This window comes from Halichoerus grypus, chromosome 14 (genome assembly GCF_964656455.1).
Source record: "Halichoerus grypus chromosome 14, mHalGry1.hap1.1, whole genome shotgun sequence".
Taxonomy (NCBI): Eukaryota; Metazoa; Chordata; class Mammalia; order Carnivora; family Phocidae; genus Halichoerus; species Halichoerus grypus.
The window spans coordinates 8,022,399-8,044,098 of NC_135725.1; the positions used below are offsets into that span (position 1 = coordinate 8,022,399).

General features: G+C 40.9%; 1 protein-coding gene across 3 annotated transcripts in view; it reads left to right on the top strand.

Moving 5' to 3' along the window:
- RFX3 (regulatory factor X3) overlaps positions 1-21,700 on the top strand; it is a 286,781-nt gene that overhangs the window by 257,019 nt on the left and 8,062 nt on the right. For all 3 annotated transcript variants that reach the window (XM_036076096.2, XM_078062235.1, XM_078062234.1), the window contains 2 exons: positions 2,109-2,262; positions 18,555-18,597. In XM_036076096.2, the coding sequence (XP_035931989.1) occupies positions 2,109-2,262; positions 18,555-18,597 (197 nt within the window). The remainder of the gene's footprint in view (positions 1-2,108; positions 2,263-18,554; positions 18,598-21,700) is intronic.

Below are 21,700 nucleotides of genomic sequence, written 5' to 3' on the forward strand. Positions count from 1 at the left end.
TTTTCCAGAGTGGTTGTACCAGCTTGCATTCCCACCAACAGTGTAGGAGGGTTCCCCTTTCTCCGCATCCCCGCCAACATCTGTCTTTCCTGACTTGTTAATTTTAGCCATTCTGACTGGTGTGAGGTGGTATCTCATTGGGGTTTTGATTTGGATTTCCCTGATGCTGAGCGACATTGAGCACTTTTTCATGTGTCTGTTGGCCATTTGGATGTCTTCTTTGGAAAAATGTCTGTTCATGTCTTCTGCCCATTTCTTGATTGGATTCTTTGTTCTTTGGGTGTTGAGTTTGATAAGTTCTTTATAGATTTTGGATAATAGGCAAGGGAAGCAAGGGCAAAAATGAACTATTGGGACTTCATCAAGATAAAAAGCTTTTGCACAGCAAAAGAAACAGTCAACAAAACCAAAAGACAACCGACAGAATGGGAGAAGATATTTGCAAGTAATGTGTAGTTTTCTTAAGAGCTCACATACGTTATCTCATTTGACCCCCATACTAACCTTGAACCTTAAAATGTTGAATGGCATGCTTACAACTAAGATCACATTGTGGTTACATGAGTCTGTCTCACTCTAAACTCCTGCTTTTTCTTTTTCTTTTTAATAAATAAATCCACAAATGAGAGGTCCCCTGCCATCATCATATAATAACCTCCTGTTGTTGCTGCTATAACCAACTGAGAAGGAGAAGCTCATCTTCTCCTGTTCTGTATGTTATAATTATAACCACTTATATTTAAGTAATGGTCTGTTCATTCATAAGTTTATTTCATATCCTTGAAATAATCATGTAAGTTAGGTAAGACCAAAAAATGTAGCTTTTATTTTCACCCAAGAAGAAAAACAATCTCAGGGAAATGATTTGTTTGAACTCGACAGTGAATTAACAAAGAGCCAGAATCAGAATGTAGGGTTTAGAGTTTCAGATGTACCATGATCATCTGCTGCTTGCCAAACCAAATGTATAGAATTTGATATATTAATAGCCTCTACATAAATAAAGTTGACAATGAAACAGACAACAGAAGTACAGTCTTTTTCCATCTGCCTGACATTTTATAATTCTTCATTGCGAAACAGGCTTTAGGAATGTCAGCCTATCCATTTATGAGATCCTATCTCTTCCACCTATCTGAGACTATAATGGCTGTTCTGGTTCTCCTAGGCCAGAAATCTCTAGAAAAGACCACGAAATGAGAATGATAAGAAACACACATATACACACACACACACACACACCCCCATCCACTCTGACTCTACAAGTTAGAAACATTAAGGAGGTTTGAAGTACGTGGACAAGCTCCAAGACCGGCACATCTTCAGTGAGAAAAGAATTTTATTTAGGACTGCTTTCCATTTTAAATATAATAGAGTATATTGTTAGTATTAATAATATCATTCATATTTTGGTATCATATTTTATAAATTCACATTTTTTCAAAGATATGCATTTCTTAGTTTAGTTTATTGTACTTATTTCTAATGGAAAATCACCTTAATTTAAATGGACATCAGTAAGAAACTGGAATCACTTAATAAAGTTGCCTTCTAATAGGATTTGCAGGGATCCCTGTATATACTCACCTACATTCTCTATTTCCACATCTGGGAACATTACTGAGTATGTTTTGTAATCTTTGTATGGCACAAATACCTATTTTTTCCGAAGTGTACATCCAAAGTTATTATCACTGGGAGGTGGTGACACATTGTTTACCCATCAATAAGATTTTCACTTTGAGTTTTTCTTATGATGGTGATGAATTGCCAGTCTTTCAAAAATCTTTTTTATTTAGTTCTGGTCCCATCGGTGAGAGTAATAGAATCAGAAGACTCACCTGTGACAATAAAATGGTTTTTCCCGGTGAAGACCTGTCTGGATCTGATCAGAATCTAACAAAAACTCACTAAGGGGTACCTCTTTACCACCCTGTTTAAATGAGTTGAGCCGACTGCTTTCAGTAATGAAATTATTCCTTGGCAAGTTGTGTGGTACAGCAGCCTTTTAGACCCTCTGACCTAACTTCTTTTAGGAGGAAAAGTAGGTTGAACTCTCGTCCTGGTCACTAATATTGGCTGCATATATGTCTTCTCTCTTGAAACAGCTCAATGGTTATTCGGGACTTAACCTTACGCAGCGCCGCCAGCTTTGGCTCCTTCCACCTGATCCGTCTGCTCTACGATGAGTATATGTTCTACTTGGTAGAACATCGTGTTGCTCAGGCAACGGGAGAGACACCCATAGCAGTCATGGGCGAGGTAAGAGAGGCCAAAAGAGTTGTGACTCACGGGGCTTTGAAAAAAGAACCTGAATTTCATTTTAATTTAAATATATTGTTTATTGATTAAAGCAGTGGTTCCTAACCAGTGAAGACCCTGAGGGGCTGTGGAGTTACTGCAGGGGGTCCTTAAATCCCTCTGCTTGTATGTATTCTCTTAATTAAAAGATTCTAAAATTATAAATTATATCATGTGAAAATTCATGGCATGTTCCAATATATTATAAAGGTGTCTACTTGAAAGAAAAGTTTGAGCATCCTCGGACTGGAAAAACCCTGCCTTATTGAACAGAAAGTAAGAAAGACGGATGTCGCTGATAAGGCGAAGGGCTAGGACTACAGAGGAGAGAGTTAAATATGTATTTTTATAGACTCTTTGTCCAAGTGCCCGGGGCCAAAAGAAATGATTCTATTTCAGAAGGATAATAACGATGATGATGGTGCTGATAGGTAACGTTTCGAGGGCACTTAACTATGTGCCAGGCACAGCTCGAAGCCCTTTCTATGTCACAAAGCACTGGAGCTTTCTGAGACAGGTACAACTCTATCCTGTTTTACAGATGAATATCTGAGGTTGATGTAGAAAGCTAAGGACACAGATGAAATGTTTACGTAGCTCTGGTGGCTGGTAGGGACCTGTTTCAAATACTCAGACTCTGATTTTCAAATCAGGCTTCTCATTGCTGAAGATATGAAGAAGAAAACATTCTCGTCACAGTTTTTAGATAGAAAATAAAACTGTCTTGTTTTCAACGCATGTCAGAAAGCTAACACTCTGAAGTAAATTTACACAAGGAGTGGTTAATATGATGAGGGATAGATGCAGATGCTCAAGTGAATCCTCTCCAGCTCATTCTGTTGTCCTGAATTGGGGGTCCTTCATGATCTTGCTAGATTATACCAAATCAGGCAATATTACAAATTACCCAAAGCAGTAAAGAAGACAGGTTCATTTTGAAGCTGTGGGTATGTGCTTATTTAAATGTAAAAAGTCGAAGTAAATATTAGATGCTTTTCCTAGTTTAATAAATATGATAATAAAGGTATAAATTAAAAATATTAAAATACCTCAAGGAGCTTTATGAGTATTCTAATATAAAGAAAATCCATGTCAAACTTCTTCAGTAGGTTGGGCAAAAGATTCCTCGTTCCCTCTTCTTTAAAATCCCTCGCTGTGTGCTGATCTGTTTGTGTGTGTGTGACGTTCCTTAATAGTGATTGCGCCTAAATCATGTCAGTTATATATACATATATTACATGTGCAAGATGAAGCAAGGATTGCTGTAGCTTTTAGACAATAGGCAGGACCGAAACAATCTGGACTTTTCTTAGATTTGACCTTCCTTTAGTGCCTCTTGCAGTACTTGTCTTACAAATGCCTGGCTGCAAAATGCCCAGTTGGCATGTAGATTAAGTACTGCAAAATTTCTCAAGTCAGGACTCCCAACTTCTGAAACAGACATGCCTTTCGGTATATTTAACCCATTTGCCAAGCTCACCTCGTATATTCTGGGACTTCTTTAACAAGATGGTCAGCATAATGGTAACAGGGATTCTAATGAACACCATGTGGCTAATCCTGATGTGTGGTCATGGCTTCCCTTGCATCTTGAGGGAACAAAGGCAGAGAGCAGGAGCCGGTCACACAGCGTGAGGGCTCAGCAAGGCCCTCGTATGCTGGTGTGGACAGTGCTGGTTCGCCAGGGTTAAGATGGTCTCATATAGTCAATACTGCCGATTAACCATGCCCATAGGCATTCTTTTGTTTTGTATTTTTTTTTTAAAGATTTTATTTATTTGACAGAGAGAGACACAGTGAGAGAGGGAACACAAGCAGGGGGAGTGGGAGAGGGAGAAGCAGGCCTCCCGCAGAGCAGGGAGCCTGACGCGGGGCCTGATCCCAGGACCCTGGGATCACAACCCGAGCTGAAGGCAGACACTCAACGACTGAGCCACCCAGGTGCCCCAGTATTTTTTTTTTTTTTTTTTACTTTATGTAGACAATGTATATGAGTAGGACACATTCCCACAGAGGTAAAGATATGATAGGAATAAAATCTAGATCAGAAAATAGGTATAAAATACCTTCTGTAAGATTAAAGATCTAAGCATGCCTCTTGATTTCTTTGCTTACTCTCTCCTTACCCAATTTATAGGGCAATCCTTTGAGCTGTCTCTACTCATCCATTATTCAGCCCATGCCAATCAAGGCTAATTTTATAGGTTTGTTCTCCCCATCAACAACGTTGATGGCCTCATATATCTGTTGGCCATTGTAGACCTGGAGGTGGTGGTCATATTATCGTGTCTAAAATTTCTTGATTCTTGGGAAGAGAAAAAGGAAATTCAAGAAAACAGAAGGCTGTTTTCTCATGTGTCGCTCCCGTGTTATCCTACACCTACCCTAGAAATCAGATTGGAGGTAAAAAAGGCTTTTGCATGTTGAGGCTCAGTTGCCTTCACCCCTTAGGTGATCCCCCCCTTCCAAACACCAAGTCCAGAAGTGCCCGTGTACATGGTGGGAGCGACAGCTCAGGCCCAAATCCATTGAAATCTGTAAAAGTCACCATTACCCTCAGTTGGAGCAACTGGTTTTCAATCATCAGTAACAGTAGCAAACAAACACAATAATAGTTCTCACTCTTTATTGAGAGTTTGTTATATTCATTAAGTATGAAATCAAACTCTTGATCTGTCTGCTAATGGGTCTTTCTCAGTAAACGGTACCACAATTCTCCTTGTTGGTTGTGCTGGATACCTGAGCATCATCTTTTACATGTCTTTCTGTCTTGACCCCGATGTCCCCCCCAATTACTAAGTCTGCTCTTTCCCAAACCTCCCAGAGTGCAGTCAGTATCATCTTATGAAAGTGCAGAGTTGGTTATGTTATCTCTACTTAAAAACCCATCCGTGGTATTCTCTCCTGTTAGTGAAGGAACAAAATTCTTTCCTTGGTACATGAGGTAATGCTCGATCTGGCCCTGCCCCTCAGATTAACCTCAGCCTCCGTCTTCCTATTCCATTTGCTGCAATCACAGTGGTCTTTTCTCTGTTCTTATTCACCAAACTCTGCTTGTCATTGGACCACTGTGTAAATGTTTGTTTCTAGCAGGAACTTTCTGCCCAGCTCCCCTTGCTCATTCTAACTCCTACTTCACGTCTTAAACATCAGCTTCTCAGGGGGCCCCAATTCCTCCAAACTACCTTAGATACACCCACATTCTCTCTGATCTGTACTTTTACTTTTCATTCTAGAACCTGCACTATACTAATCACGTGGTTCTTTGTATGATATGTATAAGTAAAGATTTAATGCCCTGGAAATAATAGAGGACTTCGAGTCAGGAGAATTCAATTCTCCTGATAGTTCTGTCATTTATAGTGGTATAATCTTGGGCAAATCATGTTCACTGATGTTGAGTCTCAGACTTATCTCTGAAATTAATTTATTTGTTTTATGACTGATATTTCTTACACACCTACTGTAGACCAAATGCTGTAGTAATTAGGTTATAGTGATGAACCGAATGGATCTTGACCTGCATTCAGGAAGCTTGCATTTTAGTAGGGGATTCATGTGTACTAAATATTCACAAAGCTATGTAGCTACAAAATCTGAGAAATAGGAATACTCAAAGCACGATGCCTTAAGCTAGCCTGGGCGGGTCAGGGGAGGTTCCCCCCAGCAGGGATGTTTGAAATGAGATTGAAAGGGCAAAAGGAGTTAATTATATGAATTGTGAGAATTTGGGGGTAAGGGGGGCACGGAGACATGCACACAGGTCCTGCCTACAATGGAAGGGACCATGGCTAAGGGGAAGTTTCCATAGAAAATCTGAGGGTCAAGCACCAGAGAGACCAAATACGCACCATCAGATTCAGTAGACAGGAGATAGAAATGGATGAGGAAAGAAAGCCAAAAACTTCAAGGGAAGCCTACACTCACATACTACTCAAGTACCGGGCACTGTTCTAAGTGCTTTATGTATATTGACTTAATAATTCATAACAACCCTATGAATGAATACTATTATCCCCGTGTAAAATAATATATATCTTACAGATGATGACATGAGACACAGAGTCATCAAGTAGCTTGCTGAGGTCACACAACCACTAAAGTTATGAAATCAGGCTCCAAACCCAAGCAGGCTGGCCCCAAAGTTCTTACTGTTAATCCACCATGCTTATCACCTACTGCAGGATGGGGGGCTGGGAGCAGAACTGTTGGGAAGTCAGACACAGACTTGGCCAGACCTTGGTTTTGCCTTATGGGCGCTTTATTTGGGAGAGGTGGCAGACAGCCAACCAGATGCAGAAAGCAAGGGGAAAGGTTTTCCTTTTAAAGTGACTTAGGGACAGTGAATGTATCTTCATTAATGAGAAGTCAACAAACAAATTTTAATTTTACCATTGTAAAATTTATATTATTTGAGCAGGCAGGAGAGACCAGTCCCTGTTTTACATATAAACACAGTATGCAAGTGTACAAAACTACTATTTTTGCATTCCCTGTTACACTACAGTATCAGTTGTTGGCATGAAGACCACCATGTAACAGCGCCCCCAAAAGAAACAGAAACAGCATCCCACCCCGACACGTTTTCTTCTAAATGTCAGTCTGCTGCCACAGTAATGCTGACTAGTAAGTTATTTAAAGCACATGCAATTCCAGAGTTTCGTGATTATATTTTTTGCCTGGATGATAAAAAGGAAACAGAATTTATTTGCTGCTAAAATTATGCAATTTTTTGAACTTTAATATTATAAATACACCCAGAGACTCTCTGGGAGTGGGGAAATTTTAAGAGTAGGAATAAAATAAACAAGTTGCATCTGTTTGCACACCTGTTAAGTAAAAATTTTTAAAAATCAGGGCTTTCTGTGCAGCTCTGACAAGAAAAATTGAGCAGGAAACTATCCTGTTATTTGAGTTTTATGAATTCAATTTGGAATCTCTTTGGATGTTTATTTCCTTAAAATATACATAGTCCATTAATATATTCACTGAGTCTATAAATTTTGATTGCTGCATAAAATGATTTTCTGCGATAAATATTTTTGTGTTTAACTTATTAAATATATTTAAATTCTCTGCCATAATTTAATTGTACTTATTTAATACTACATCTAAGCCATCTATATAACCAATTTTTTTGAAATAAAAAATAGGAACCGAAAGATACTTCAGTTGTTCAAATATGAATGTCAATATAAAAAATATGATATTTTAGTCACATTTTTGGTGGGAAAAAATGGAAGAACCCTTAAGAATATACCATCAAAAGAAAAATGTCTTGAATTTATCAAAGTTGATGTCCTCAAAGTAAACGGGGAAGAAAAAAAAAAGATCTTCAAAACCTAAAAATTGGACCAGAGCAATAATAATTCAAAAGGCAAGCTTTTAGGATAAAAGTTGAGTGAAAAAGTTCCATTTGGTAGAAGTATAATCATGGTAAATAAGCCTGGATTCTTAAGGTAAAATCAAACTAATGAAAAATAGATTTCAGTGAGTACTACTCTAGTGCAACTAGGGAATACCTGAGAATGGACCCGTGGAAGAATAGATTTGTTATAGGATATTTTAAAACGAATGAATCGTATCTCAAGTTAAAATCATCTGCAGAAAAAAGCCATCTTGGAACAGCAATGGCTTAGAAAATGTAATGAATACTTCTTGAAAATTATACCGTTTATTGTTATAATAAAGCTTATTAATATTTCCTAATATTTTTCAAATTAATTAACATTGAGGGATTGCCTTGTGATAATCACGATGCTAGGTGTTTTGCATTCTTATTTAATATTCACTAAAACCTTTCAAAAGATGTGTTAGTGTCCCCATTTCACCCATGAGAAAAACAGGTTGAAAATTTCCCCAAAGCCAGAATTAGGAAGCAGTAGAAAGTAGGACTGTGTTGTTCCAAGGCGCCAAATGGGTTCAGTCCACGCTTTAATTTTTCACCGTATAAATTGTTTGTAGACAGATTCAAATAGGGACGAATTTATTTCCGTCCGTACTGTTCAGCTCCCCCAAACACACGCACACTCACAATCACACACACACACACACCAGATGCCTAGCATGTAAGCTTTCATTATTTTGTTCCAGGGTCTCTTTCCTCAGCGTTACATGATGCTTCTTGATTGTCCTACCACCCTTTCCCTTCCCACTTTTTGTTCCTAGACGTCTAGAATATGCAAACTAACTGGAATATTAGTCTAAGCGAATTGCAATTGGAAAGCTAAATGTGCGGGGAAACAACACCAACAACAAATTACACCCTTTAGCTCCTCTGTACCCACCCACACACCAGACCTAAGTCAAAATCATTATTTTGGAATTTGTAGTTTGCTTTTAGCTGTAGATCTGCCCTCTATATGAGCACAATTCTGACAACTTGAAAATAAATTCTAAAAGTGACCTCCTGGAGGAGAGACATGGGAGGCCCTTCTTCTATACCTTCATCCTCCAAGTTCCTAAGAACTGGCTTTGTAGAAACTCTGCCACTTTTCTTCCTCTTCCCTGGTTTGTCTTTCTGTTCCTTTCTCTTTTTGTGTTAGAGAAAAGCACCTATGGACTCAGTGCCCAGGGCCACAACCCTTTCCAACTCTGGGATCCCTGCTCATTAGCAAGCTCTCCTTGGTTTCCTTCCTGCTAACTCTGTGCTAGAACCTCTTCTCTTTTGTTCTTCAGGGACTGGACTTTTGCTTATAACTGTGGTGTAAACACAATCGTCCTATAGGTGCTCAAAAAATACTCATTCCAGAAAGGAAGTAGAAAAGAATGATGGAAAGACTACCAATTTGTAGGCCCTTTCATTGGATTTCATGATCGACATGCTGGATTCTTTTATCAGGAAAATAAAACTCATAGACCCAGAAGTGCTCCTTCTCCCCAGGATGTGTCTGTCCACATTTCAGAGACCTCTATGAAGTTGGGCATTCATAGGTGCTTTCAACTTGAGATTAGTTTTCCTAAAGAGTTTGGCAGTGGGAAAAGAGTATAAAATAGTTGAAAAATTCTTAACATACTTCAAGAACTAAAATGGTCACTGGACACATCGGGAAAGAAATCTCAGCACACTGTTCTCTTCAGCAAAGTCCACCCCTGGGCTCTTTGCTTAGGAGGGAGTCTGGTATCCCCACCCGCAGAGCGGAGCTACAAGATTCTGTGGCAGAGATTAAGCATGACAGCTCCCTCTGCTGGCCTCTTCACCACACTGTCATCCCGTGCCCTGCCCAGGTCTAGCCTTGCCATTCTATTTCTGGTAGTTTTGCTCACAAACAGGGGGACTGGTGGTTACTGGTCCTTCCATAAAGAAGTAGCTCTTGTTGGAGACCACAAGTTCCTCAATTCCCAGGAGCTGTTTTCTGCTTTTCACCATCGCTGTATAAAATAAATACACTTTCATAAATGGGAGAGATTCTCTGTGAGTATGTGGGTCGGGTGTTTTGATACTACAAACACTTCAAACCTGATTCGCACTACTTGGTCTAAAGAGAACATGTTCCTATACCCCCACCCCCACTGTCGGTCCAGTTAATAATTTCTGGAAAAGCGAGACGGTATAATTAAGATCAAGAAGTGCGCCTCTCACATAATAAACCAATGCCAAGATTTCCGCTTAGACAATGAACGTGGCCTCGAATGAAGCCTGTCTTAAGTTAGGTGCACCAAGGTTCTTTCTTTTTAACCCGTGGTTTTATCTGCGTAAAGGAGATGCTGCCAGGCTGAACCCTAACATTTGCAGGGCCTATGGTACCCCATGTCTAAACGTTTCAAAAGTGATGAGTCAAGCTATGAGTAAAATCTATTCCATCCATCTAGGTTGATAAATATGTCTTGATCACAACTTAGAAGGCTGGGTTTAAACGTAAAATTCTCAGGCTCCTCCTAGACCCATGCCAGAAAATAATGACATAGACATAGCCAGCCCCTTGCCCAGCCCCCGGCCCCAGACCACTTGTCTTATTTATCACTCCCCGTCCTATGCTGTGAATAGTCCTGAACACCTCAACCCAGTGTTCAGGTTTTGTCCACCCTTGGCAAACCACTGCTCCTCGTTGGCTTTCCCTTCTTTCTTCTGAAGGGTGGACTTGGAGAAGAAATCTGCACAGGCCTGGAAGAGGACTCAGGGAGTTCTGACAGTTTAGATAGCAAGAGTGTGGCCTGCAGGGTGGGAGGGACACAGAAGCTCCAAGAAGACACATCCACTTGTCCCAGTGATGTCCTTATCCTGGAGGGAGGGCCACAGCCACAGGAAAACCAGGGCAGGGCTCTCCATAGTGTGGGGCTCAGGACAGAGGCCCTTCTCAGCGTGGCCTGATACTGTAAATGTTCCTGTTGTTGAAATGACTTTTTCCTTCAAAAGGAACTAAGGCTTAGATTCTTACTTCATTACCTGCCTGCTCACTCATGAGCACTTCTTAGAGATTTCGAAACAATATAAAGGTAACTGCTTTGCTGTGTTCCTAGGGGGCATGGGGACAAAAAAGCCTGAACGCTTAGACGTGTGATGGAAATGGACGGTCTGTGTGGAGGGCGGCCAGCAGCACACGTGGCCATTCCGAAGGAGCGGGACCATCAGAAGCTGTAGGGCACAATTTGCTTTGGTTTGCAGCAAACTGGCAGAAATCTCAGCCATCTTAGCAGGCTTTGATAAAACTAGTTGGAAATACATGGGAAAATACACTTACAGAAAGAAAAATCACCAAGGAACACAGGATTTTACCAAATGGAACATTAGCATTCCTTGCAAATTTTATAAAATTGGAAATCACTTCAAAATCAGCAACTGTTTGTCCTCAGTTGTGAAACCCTGTACCAAAGCTAAATGCAAAATGCTTTGATTAATTTGGTTCTCATTTGGAAGACATTTCAAGAAAATTAACTAATTCTCTGAAATCCCTTGTGATTGAAATTTGAAGACCTTTCTCTCCGCCATCCCAAACATCCAGAATAGTTGCCACTAACTAATCCTTTTGTGATTAAGTTCTACTAACTTCAGTTCATAGAACTGAAATCACAGGAGACTGCCCATCTATATAAGATTTGTAAAAATCAGGACTTTACAAAGTTCCAGTTAAGTATCGAATGTTGAAAGATTTGAGTTGGGTCAGGAGGCTCCAAATCTGCATGGGAACCATCTTGCTGCTTCTATGTAGGGAAAGCCCTAAAGCTCTCTGTTCATTCGTTGACTTCTCGGAAGACCAGAGAGAGAAGCAACTGCTTAGGCTGGGATTTACATGCTGATATTCATCTGAGCTCATCAGCTATTTCTCATGATGTGATCATCCCCATTCTGCCAAACACACACACACACACACCATCCATGTTTAGGACAGCCCTTCTCATGGTATTTGCGTGAGTCGTAAGTGCCTTGGTCAGCACATAACTGACTTCAACTTCAGCCCTAGGTTGAGTTCACAGTGTCAGACCCTCACGTCAGGGCCTAAAGAACACTTCCATTCTCAGTCAGCATACCTGGTAGCCCCACTCAGCTGGAGGCATTTTATTTGAAGTCACCATCTTATGGCCTTACAGTTGCGCGGAATTCTAAGGCTCTATCACTAGTATTTGAAAATTGAGTTTGAAGACAGTAGACCTTGTCTATTTCATAAAAAGGAAATCTAAGATTAGATGAGCAACATGTCTAGAATCCCATACTGGATAGCGGTAGAGTTGTGATTCAAATGCAGGTCATACTGGCCCCAGATCCTGTGTTGTTTGTCCTGCTGCATATTTTCCATTTAATACCTGTGCAACCTGGGCAAGTTATATATATCCTTGCTTTAGTCTTAGTTTTCTCATCAACAAAATAAGCATGAGGACCATTCCTTCACAAGGCTGTTGTGAGGATAAAATTAGGTGGGTATGCAGTTAGGCATGGTAAGTAAGTGGAGGTAGGTAGAGTGGATGGGCAGACTGGCACGTAATAGGTGCCTGATTTTTGTTAGTTCCATTTCCTTTCCACAAGGATAGATAGATGATCGATCGATCGATCAATTGATTGATAGATCTGAAGCTATGTGTATTACTCAAGAGAGATTATATTTGATTGCCTTCTACTCCAGATTAGATTTTTAAATATTAATTTGGCACCGACAATCCAAGTAACAATGTGTACAATTAGACCATCCTGTTTTTGATATGATGAGCTTAGAAGTTGAAATTCATAAGACAGATAACATAAAGGCATGTGAAGGCTTTAAAAAAACTATATTGCAAGGGGGAAAAATAGCCTGTAGACAGTTTTTGAATGTTGAGTCCAATGATTCATGGAATTACAAAGAATCCAACAGCATTCTTTGGGATGGAGCCCAAGTGGTAATCAGAGACAAACTAATTCAATGCTTTGTAAAACACAGCCAACAAAATAGAATGCAGAAATAAGTCAATTAGGAAAAAAATGGCAATATTGGGGAAGAAGTATAAACAGAATTAGACAATCATAGCTAGACTTGTATCGAATTTTAACTCGTAGGACTGACTAGTAGGAAAGGTCTTGTGACATGGGGAGAAAGCATTATATATACAGTTCCTATATATGTGCAATTTATTCACGTTAAAGTGTAAAAGTAGCTCCCAAAGAGGCATCTTATTCCAACTGTGAGATAGAAACCACTTCAGAAAAATTTTACAGTTATCTGTTCTTAGTGCCTTTGACGGCTTAAAGATCTTCTTTCCTAGAGCAAACGATTCATTGGCAGAAACTGGAAAAATGCACACATATACACACATACACACATACGTAATTTCTTCCTGACATGCATATATCAGAAGTTACCATTGCTGGCAGGACTGGTCTGCAGTGTGAGATCAGAGCATCACTTTATTCTGAATCTATGTAAAGACTACTCCTAAGAGTAGGTGAGGCCCCCAAATGAGTGGTCTTTTCTAGTTAAAACTTCCAACTGTTTGGCCTGTCAGCTGCTAATGACCATAGCCCCCAGGTCAGCAGGAATGCCATGGTAACGTTTACATGCTTTCAGATGCTGCCTGGGGTCTCTGCCTGCAGCAAGCACCTGCCCCCACCTTGGCATCTGGCCCTGACTGCCAGGGTCTGCACACCATAGACCCTACAGAACCATCGGGCAGTGCTGATACAAGAGGGCTTTCTGAGGGCTTCGGGCTGCTGGGTGGCACCAGTTAATCCTCATGAAATTATCCAAAGACCAGTATATACCCTATCTCTTAGCGTCTAACTTTAACATTAGAGTTAGGCCTCCATTTGGACTTGAGGTTTAGGGCTGTTCTGGCCCCACTACCCAGTAGCTTTTGGTTTCCTCAATTTCAATGTCCATTTTTGCCCGGATTGACTTCCATATACATGTCATTCACAGCTTCCAGCTCTGCGATCCTGGTAAACTTTTTGTATCCACGTAGGATTTCAACAGGCTTCGAACTGGAACTGCATGCTGGAAAAACCTTTCAGACTGGTAGAAAGTTGTACATAAAATTCGAAGTCTGTAAGTGAAAAGTACAGCACAAATGCAGATTTGAGTAATTGCAACAGGACCATAAAGACTACAGTAGTTACTGTCTGCCCCTTGGCTGAAAAAAAAATTTGCCAACCTCTGTTCTAGACCATACACAGTCCTATTTTGATGCCACCAGGAATATCAGTTAGGCATTTTTGTGTGTGGTAGCTTAGTGAACATGGTGATTCTAGACTTGGACAGCTAATATCTCAATGAGCAAATAGAACGTGGGTGCATCACACGCGTGCATATGTGATTGTATCTGTCCACCTGTAAATCAGGAGGCACTCACAGATCTTCTAGTAGGACACAGGTTCTAGAGGGGGCGATTACCTGGCTGCCCAAGATGATGTGGTTATGACGACTCCCTAATGCTTTCTCCCTAGGATGGGGTAAACTCGTCCAGCAGGGAAAGTGTCCCCAAGGGTGCAGTCTTCATCCCAGCCCCTGAATGCTTTCCTTCTGTCCCTGACTCCTGTCCCCAGCCTCTGCGGTGTGGGCCCCCACGGATTCCCACCTGTTTGCTGTCTGCACCCTGACTTCCTCTTCATGGTCCCAGTTCCCAAGGATCGGAGTACAAGCCTTGCCTCCCTCCCTGTGAAAAGTTCGCTGCTGCTGGATCTAGCATGCAGTGGTCTCTTGGGGGCACCTGGGGTGTGCATCTCCCGAGCAGCGCCCAGTTCCTTTCCAGCAGCCAGTGCTTAAAGGCGGGTGGGAGACCTGGCGGGCTTGTAAGGAGCCACTCCTCAGCTGCTTGGCCACATGTCGGCGTTGCACCGGGGCTCTCTCAAGGGTCCTGCCTGTCGCTGTGTATGCCATACTGTCCAGTTGCCCACTTGCACTTCCCAGCCATTACTGGTCTCCTTGTGAGGTTGTGGTCTCCCACACTCCCGCCACATTTGTTGGTCTGCTTTTGTCCAGGAGGGTGCGCATCATTAAGACCCTTGTTGGGACCTGGAGGAAATGGTTTCTGGGAAACGAGGTTTTTCTTCCTGAAACAGCAGACATGCTTCCTCTGTGTTCCGTTTTGTTTCTATTCAGAACATCCCCGATTTATCTATAGAATATTGATTCCCACCTACATCAAGAGGCCGTATGCTTTCTAACCCCAGAGCACATTTTAAATCCCTTAATTTATATTCTTTCCTCCGTGTATGGAACATACATCCTCTCTGTCTCTCCCTTTCTGTCTGTCTCTCTCCCTCCTCACCCCCTCTCTTTCCCTCCCCCACCTTAAATTTCTAAGGTGAGGGTAAGAATATCTGGTCTCAAATCTCCCACCACCACATTTCCTACAAATGTTAGACAAATCAATTGTTTTTAATAGCCTTAAGATTAAATATCAGCTCTCTACCTTGCCAAATTCTTAAGTTTTTCTGAGGCTGAAATGAGGAAGCAAATTCATTCATCTGCTATGCAGTCAGCCTTTACTGTCTACCAGGTGCTGTAGTAGATTCTGGGATACGTTTATGAGGAGGACAGACAAGGCCTCTGCCCCCCACGGCCCCGGCATCAGGCTTGGGAAGTCAGATGTTAGAAGAGGAAACAAAGTTAAGTGTTGGATGTGGTGGCAAATGCTTTGAGCGAAATGAGTAAGCCTGACAGGGAAGTAGATGCTCAGATAGGGCTGTCAGGAAAAGCCATTCTGAGGAACTGATACTCGAGGTCGTAATATTTGAAAGAAAGCCTCGCATACATGGAACCGTGAAAGTACTTTATAAGCTCTCAGATGTCCCCTCAACAAACAGTTGTCCCTCCAGGCCCCCGGGGGGGCAAGCGAAGTTAGTCAGTTTCCCCAGTTGCTGGAGCTAAAACTTCACGGTTATTTCTGTACTTTCTCCTGAGCCTCCATTTTGTTCATCCAGATGGTTGATCTCTTCCGCCTCTTTTGTCCGTTTTGTGCTGGTCCTAATCTCGGCGCTTGTCATCTGTCCCCTGTCCATGACACGGTCTTCCTTATGCCTGCTCGCAGTCTTCGCTGCCACCATTCGTGTCCTTCCCTCTTGCTGCCCCCTCCAAAACCGCCGCAGTTGACTTCCCTTTCTCATATGCCCATGCTTCCAAAACCTTCTCAAAGCTAGCCTCATTTTTTGCTAAACTACCTGTCCTTCATAATATAAGCAACTTCTGCTACTCACCTCCAGAAACAGGGAGTATTTCCAAATTGACTGGAACTGACTGGCACAATGGTTGGCATATAGTAAACTCCCAATAAATGTTGGTTGAATAATGAGGGAATGAACAGACTCTCCTAATCTTAGCCTACCTATGGGAGTAAAGTGGTTTTTCCTTAATCACATGTGTATTCTTTCCTCCCATGTGAAATGCACATAAAAGCCTTCACCTTCTGCTATGTAGGATATCAGAATCTTACCTTATTCACAAGATTTTTATTTTAAATCTACTCTCTTTGCTGTACACGTGCAGCTTTGTTATCGATCCCAGAGACACTTAGAGACGTTGAGAGTGTCTCTGAGATTACTCGTACCGTGTCCAGCATAGTGCGAGCCATGAGCACAAAGCGTTGAGTATGCAAATGTTTATTTACTCACGATAATAGCAGTCACTCATATGTTGATCATTGTGGGTTTTTTTATTTTTAGCATCCCAAATAATCAAATGTATTCGTTCAGATTAAGCAGAAACGTTCAAAGGAAAACCTTTGTATTAAGGAAGTTGCCACATTTGCAGTTAAATAGCAGCCAAAATCAGTTTCTTTTGGAGAAAATTTCCAAGTAGGTCCAGAGTTTGGTTTTAGCTCCTTTGTGTGACATTATTGATTACTAATGGCAATAACAATTTAGTCTCAAACAACTTCTTGAGATTTTTCAAAAACAAATGGAATGTTCACTTTTTCTAGGTATAGAGGAATGTTGAAGACTCATCACTGCCACCTTGTTTCTAGAATTGGATCTTAAGTGTTACTAAGTATTCATTTAAAAGAAACATAAATCTTATTGTGTTACATCAATTAGAAATAACTTATAAAGGATCCTTCAGCTTTGGGCATTCTCTGTTTATAGTTCTAAAATATTTAAATAATACCAAAAATAGATAAAGGGTCCCATTGATTTTTTTTGTTGTTGCTTGTATTCTTTAATTCAAGAAATTTTACATAATTCAAACTGTGATTTTTATTTGGATTAACACAAGGTTCTGACCCATGTGATCAGGAACAACTACAAAACAACAGATCAGTATTTATGATTTTATATTTGTTGCCCAGTGGGATGTAACTATAAAGTACTGGGACAATTTTTCCAAAAACCGTTCTGGAAATTATGGACCCAGGAGGCCCTTGTCCCCTCGAAAGCAGTCACCTGGGGAAGGCTACACATTTGTTCCAGTCATGCTGCTATAGCTTAAAATATTGTGGCATGCCTCTTTTTAAACCTCTTCTGAACTGCTGAGAAATAATAGAGTAAAATGACATAGTATTTTGAATATCCTGAATTGTGGCAGAGATGAATTTGATTTTGATGAGTAGTCAGAAATCATCTCAGGATCAAGGGCAATCAGTACAATTTGGAGTGTTATTTGCAGGCACAACTGGGTATAAAAAACCAAAATGGGCTTTCTTGAATGATACATAAACTAACTCTTGAAATTGATTGGTAAAGAGGAATTCCAGAACCTTGGACCTTGGAATAAATGTCTAAGCTCCCAAGGTAGCTACTAGGAAGAACAATACATGTGTAGGTTAAAAAAAAAAAAAAAAAAATGTGTGTGTATGTTTGCAAAATAAGATCAGTTTTATTACTTTATAGACATACCTTGTAGATGAAAAAAATACTCCTATCATGGAACTCTTTATAAGCAAACTTCTGAATGTAAGTAGAATTTCTGTCTCACCCTTTCTAAGCCTCTTGAGAACTCTGAATTTCTATAATGACTTATTCTGAATCTTCAGCTTTTCAAAAAGTAATGTTCGTTTAAAAAGTGGATGCTTTGAGGTTTCTCTTTACCTTTTTCTGATCAACTTGGTTACCTCTGCTATTCCTTTTTTTTTTTTTTTGAGAGTATCCATCTTTGTTCACTCTGAGACTCTCAAAATCCATTTCCTCCTGGTAAAAATATCATTAAGCTTTTGAACCAAGATAGAAAACAGAATCTAAGCTGAAGGTTATTAACTGTTCCATATTGTTTTAAGCTCTTTGTTGCATTAGTAACAAGCAGATGCCTTTCTTTTTTAAAATGGGACCCTGGTATTTTAGTAAATAAGAACATCAAATTACAAGCCGAGAAGTCTCAAAGATTTTTAAAACATAAATACTCTGAACTTTGGGGTTCCCACTATGTTTTTCATTTCTCCTAGTGAAAGCTTTAAAGAGAGAGTTCAGCCAAGCGGCTGGACCAAGTTTCTGTCAAGTCCCCACCCGGCCCCAGGCAGGGACTTTCAGACTGCCCATGAGTGGTGGAGCTGACATGTCCTGCTTCACCAAATTTCCAAATTTATCCCACCACATCCAACCTCTCAAGGCCAGCCAGGCCCCCATTTCTTCACTGCTAAGTTGAAATAATAATAAAAAGTAAAATGGAGCGTGGAAAGCAGAGAAAATTGTTATCCTTTGCAAAAGAGGCCAAGACAGCTAAATTGTGACACAATTTAAACTGTTCAAATTCGACAAGTTTGATTGGAAAATTAGGTGACCCGGGTAGTTAGAGATCAAAACGGGCACTGGTTTACAGTTTTAAAAAAGTCGTCCTTGTGTTTTTACCACAGACTGATAGAATATTATTTTATTCTACCTGGTAGTAACTGTTGCCCAAATGACTATTGTTTTACAGTTTGGTGATTTAAATGCTGTTTCTCCTGGAAATCTGGATAAAGGTAAGAAGTGAAAATAATGTACATTTTTAAGGACTTCTTTGAGAAATTCCCGTAGGGGAAAATGTGGTGTGTGCCTACGGTATTGTTATTCTGCGGAATAACCACATTCCTACAGGAATAGGACAGTTACGTCTCTTGGAATCCTCATTGTTTATTTCTCCATTTCTGTGCCTTCTTTATGTGAGGGATATTAAATGCAAGAATTGAATTTAAATGCAATTGCAAACTCTGCACGACTTTCGCTTGCAGTTCATTACAGGTAACAAGAAATTATTTCTGACCGTCACCAGAGTCCTGGAGAAAAGTGATAAAATTTTATTGAAGGCCCACTCGGCAGGAGGAAAGATTTCTCAGCCTTCCCCTTCTCACCAATTCATACTTTTCACTGGAAAAATAGCTCAGAGATAGCAAGGAAGTTTACAGTAAAAAGCAAGATCAGCAGTGGGACAGATGAAAAGGATCAGCCGCAGACTTCTCAGATTTTAAAGTCAGAATTACCACTCAGCTAAGATGCCATTCAGATGTGTATTCCTGAAGGAACTTAGGATCTACAAAACCACACAGGAAAAGGAACAGGGCTGTGGGGAAATGAGGTTGGGATAGAGCACATGCAAAGAAAAACCATCCTAATAAACGTACCAGCTCAGTTAAAAAAAAAAAAAAGTAAAATGTTTAATAAGCAAACACTGCAGAAAATATAGGCCTTTCTTAAAAAAAAAAATGACAACAAAAAAACAAAAAAAACCCCAAAAAACAACAAAAAAGAAAAACCACCAAAAACAGAAACAAAAAAGTAAAGATATCCTGAGGTTTTAAGGAACTGAGTTCTGGAGTGAAGGACAGAATGCCCAGATGGAGGAAAACTGCACAATAAGCCCTTCCAGGACAGAGCCAGAGCTAGTGGGGAAACAGGCCGGAGGAAGGGCTTGGGGAGCGGGGTTCTCTGGAGCCTCCTGCCCCGGGGTACTTGTGGCCAGCCTCCATGCCTCCTCGGTGGTGGAAAACGTGAACGTGCTGGCGGAAGTCCTAAGGAATCAGCCTCACTCCCAGGTTAAGCTCCTGTCAGCCTCTGTGACCAGTGGGCATGCATGAATTCCCGTTTTAGTAATAGGCATCATAGCCAAGCAGGGCGGGTAGGAAATAACAGCCCAAAGACATTCCTGCTGCAAATACATAGTCTCTGCGATTAACCCAGTGACAGTCAGGAAGGTGAATTAGTGATACTAGTTTGTCATTTCAGAGCAAGGAAGGTGAGTGTTGAAAGCCATGGCCAGCATAAGGCAACCTTGCCGATGCACCGACCAAAGCCTGAGGGGTCACACTTGAGGATTCCATCCCGTGTGCAAAGTGCGCAAGCGCGTTCTCCTTGGCCATGAATGGCCGCCAGGCTTCTCTGTGAAGTGCTGGACCAAAACCAAGTCTTGAGTCAACTCCAATAGCACCTCATATTAGTTTCTGTGTGCCAAATTTCTGTAACCTTGAGGATGTTTCTAGAAAATGTCTTTGAGTCTTTATGAAGGCATAAAATATCTATGGAATGGCATTAATTTGCCCTTAGATGTGGAGAGAGGGCTTGCTTTTTTGTGGATTGCTTTGTAGCCTATCCATAGGAACCCCATCACCCACAAGTGGACCCAGAGAGAAGTGGCCTTGGGGCACTTAGGTTTGTTCAGCCCATTATCCCATTGCCATTTCTACCCATGGCACGTAGTCTCTCCACTCTCTTCACTCACTACCTGCTTGAAAGGATTTTTTTTTTTCTTTCAGTGCTACTTCTTTTATTAATTTCACACTATTTCTCAGGCACAGAAATGTTGGCAGAGAGGGAACCATGAAGCAGTGTGATTTATCGCACATTGGGGTGGCCTCGCTGGTCCCATTCACCCCCCGACCCGGTGCTTCTTGAGATACGGCCAAACTGGCCTAGTCAGGGCCTGAGGCTTGAATGTGAAATCTTCAAGAGTTCTGGTGGGCTTTTTCCACAGAATGAGAATTTTCATTTTTTTTTTCCTGATAATAAAAGTCATTAATTTCGCTCTATATAAAAATTTCAAATTAATACAGAGATTTAGAAACTATGACAAGTAAATTTCATAGTCACAACCCTAGGAGAGAACCATCATTAAGAATTTAATGTGAGGATTTTTCCAGGTTTTCATTTGTTTGTTTGTTTATATATAAGCAAATACAAAAACAGACCCAAAATGTGTCATACAAACGTGTTTCAATTATACCGTCTTCATGAAGCAAATGTCTACCCAACGCACCCCTTTCCCTGAATCAGCCCACATTCCTTCTGGATGTGCTTCTTCTGACAAACCCTGTTATTATAAAGTCCATTCTCCAGAGAGGCAAAAACGTAACAGGATAAAGTAGGTGAGCCTCAGCTAAGAGCACTTCTGTGTTTACCTCTCAGTAATGCGGCACGTCCTTTCTGGTCAAGAAACCTCATGTCAACCTTTTCAGTCACACGTCCCACTTCTCAGGAGATACTGTTGCCGGTGACCGCATGCCGCACAACATGTGCAACTGTGTGTGGAGGCCCCGTTCCTCCTCATCACTCTCCTCTGGAACCAGCTTTGCCCCAATAGTAAGATAGTATTAATGAGGGAAGACAAGTCAAGGGGCCCATTTGTTAGCAGGGACTTCTGGAGGTGTGTGCTCCAAATGGTACAACTCCATTCAACAGCCCTTAGAAAGAGTCCAGCCTAATCGGACTGAAGAGATAGTGGTTGAACATTCACTGCATGCTCATAAAGTCAAAAGTTTCATAGTGAAGTATAGATATATTTTAGTTACAGATGAAGTATTCGATGCAGTTAAACAATTTTCGATTCAAACGGGAATTTGAAACAATGATCTTTTTTTTTAACAGTAAAACATGGGGAAGGTGAAGTAAAAACTCTTTAGATTTTTTTTTTTTAAAGATTTAATTTATTTATTTGACAGAGAGAGAGACACAGCGAGAGAGGGAACACAAGCAGGGGGAGTGGGAGAGGGAGAAGCAGGCTTCCCGCCGAGCAGGGAGCCCGATGCGGGGCTCGATCCCGGGACCCTGAGATCATGACCTGAGCCCAAGGCAGACGCCTAACGACTGAGCCAC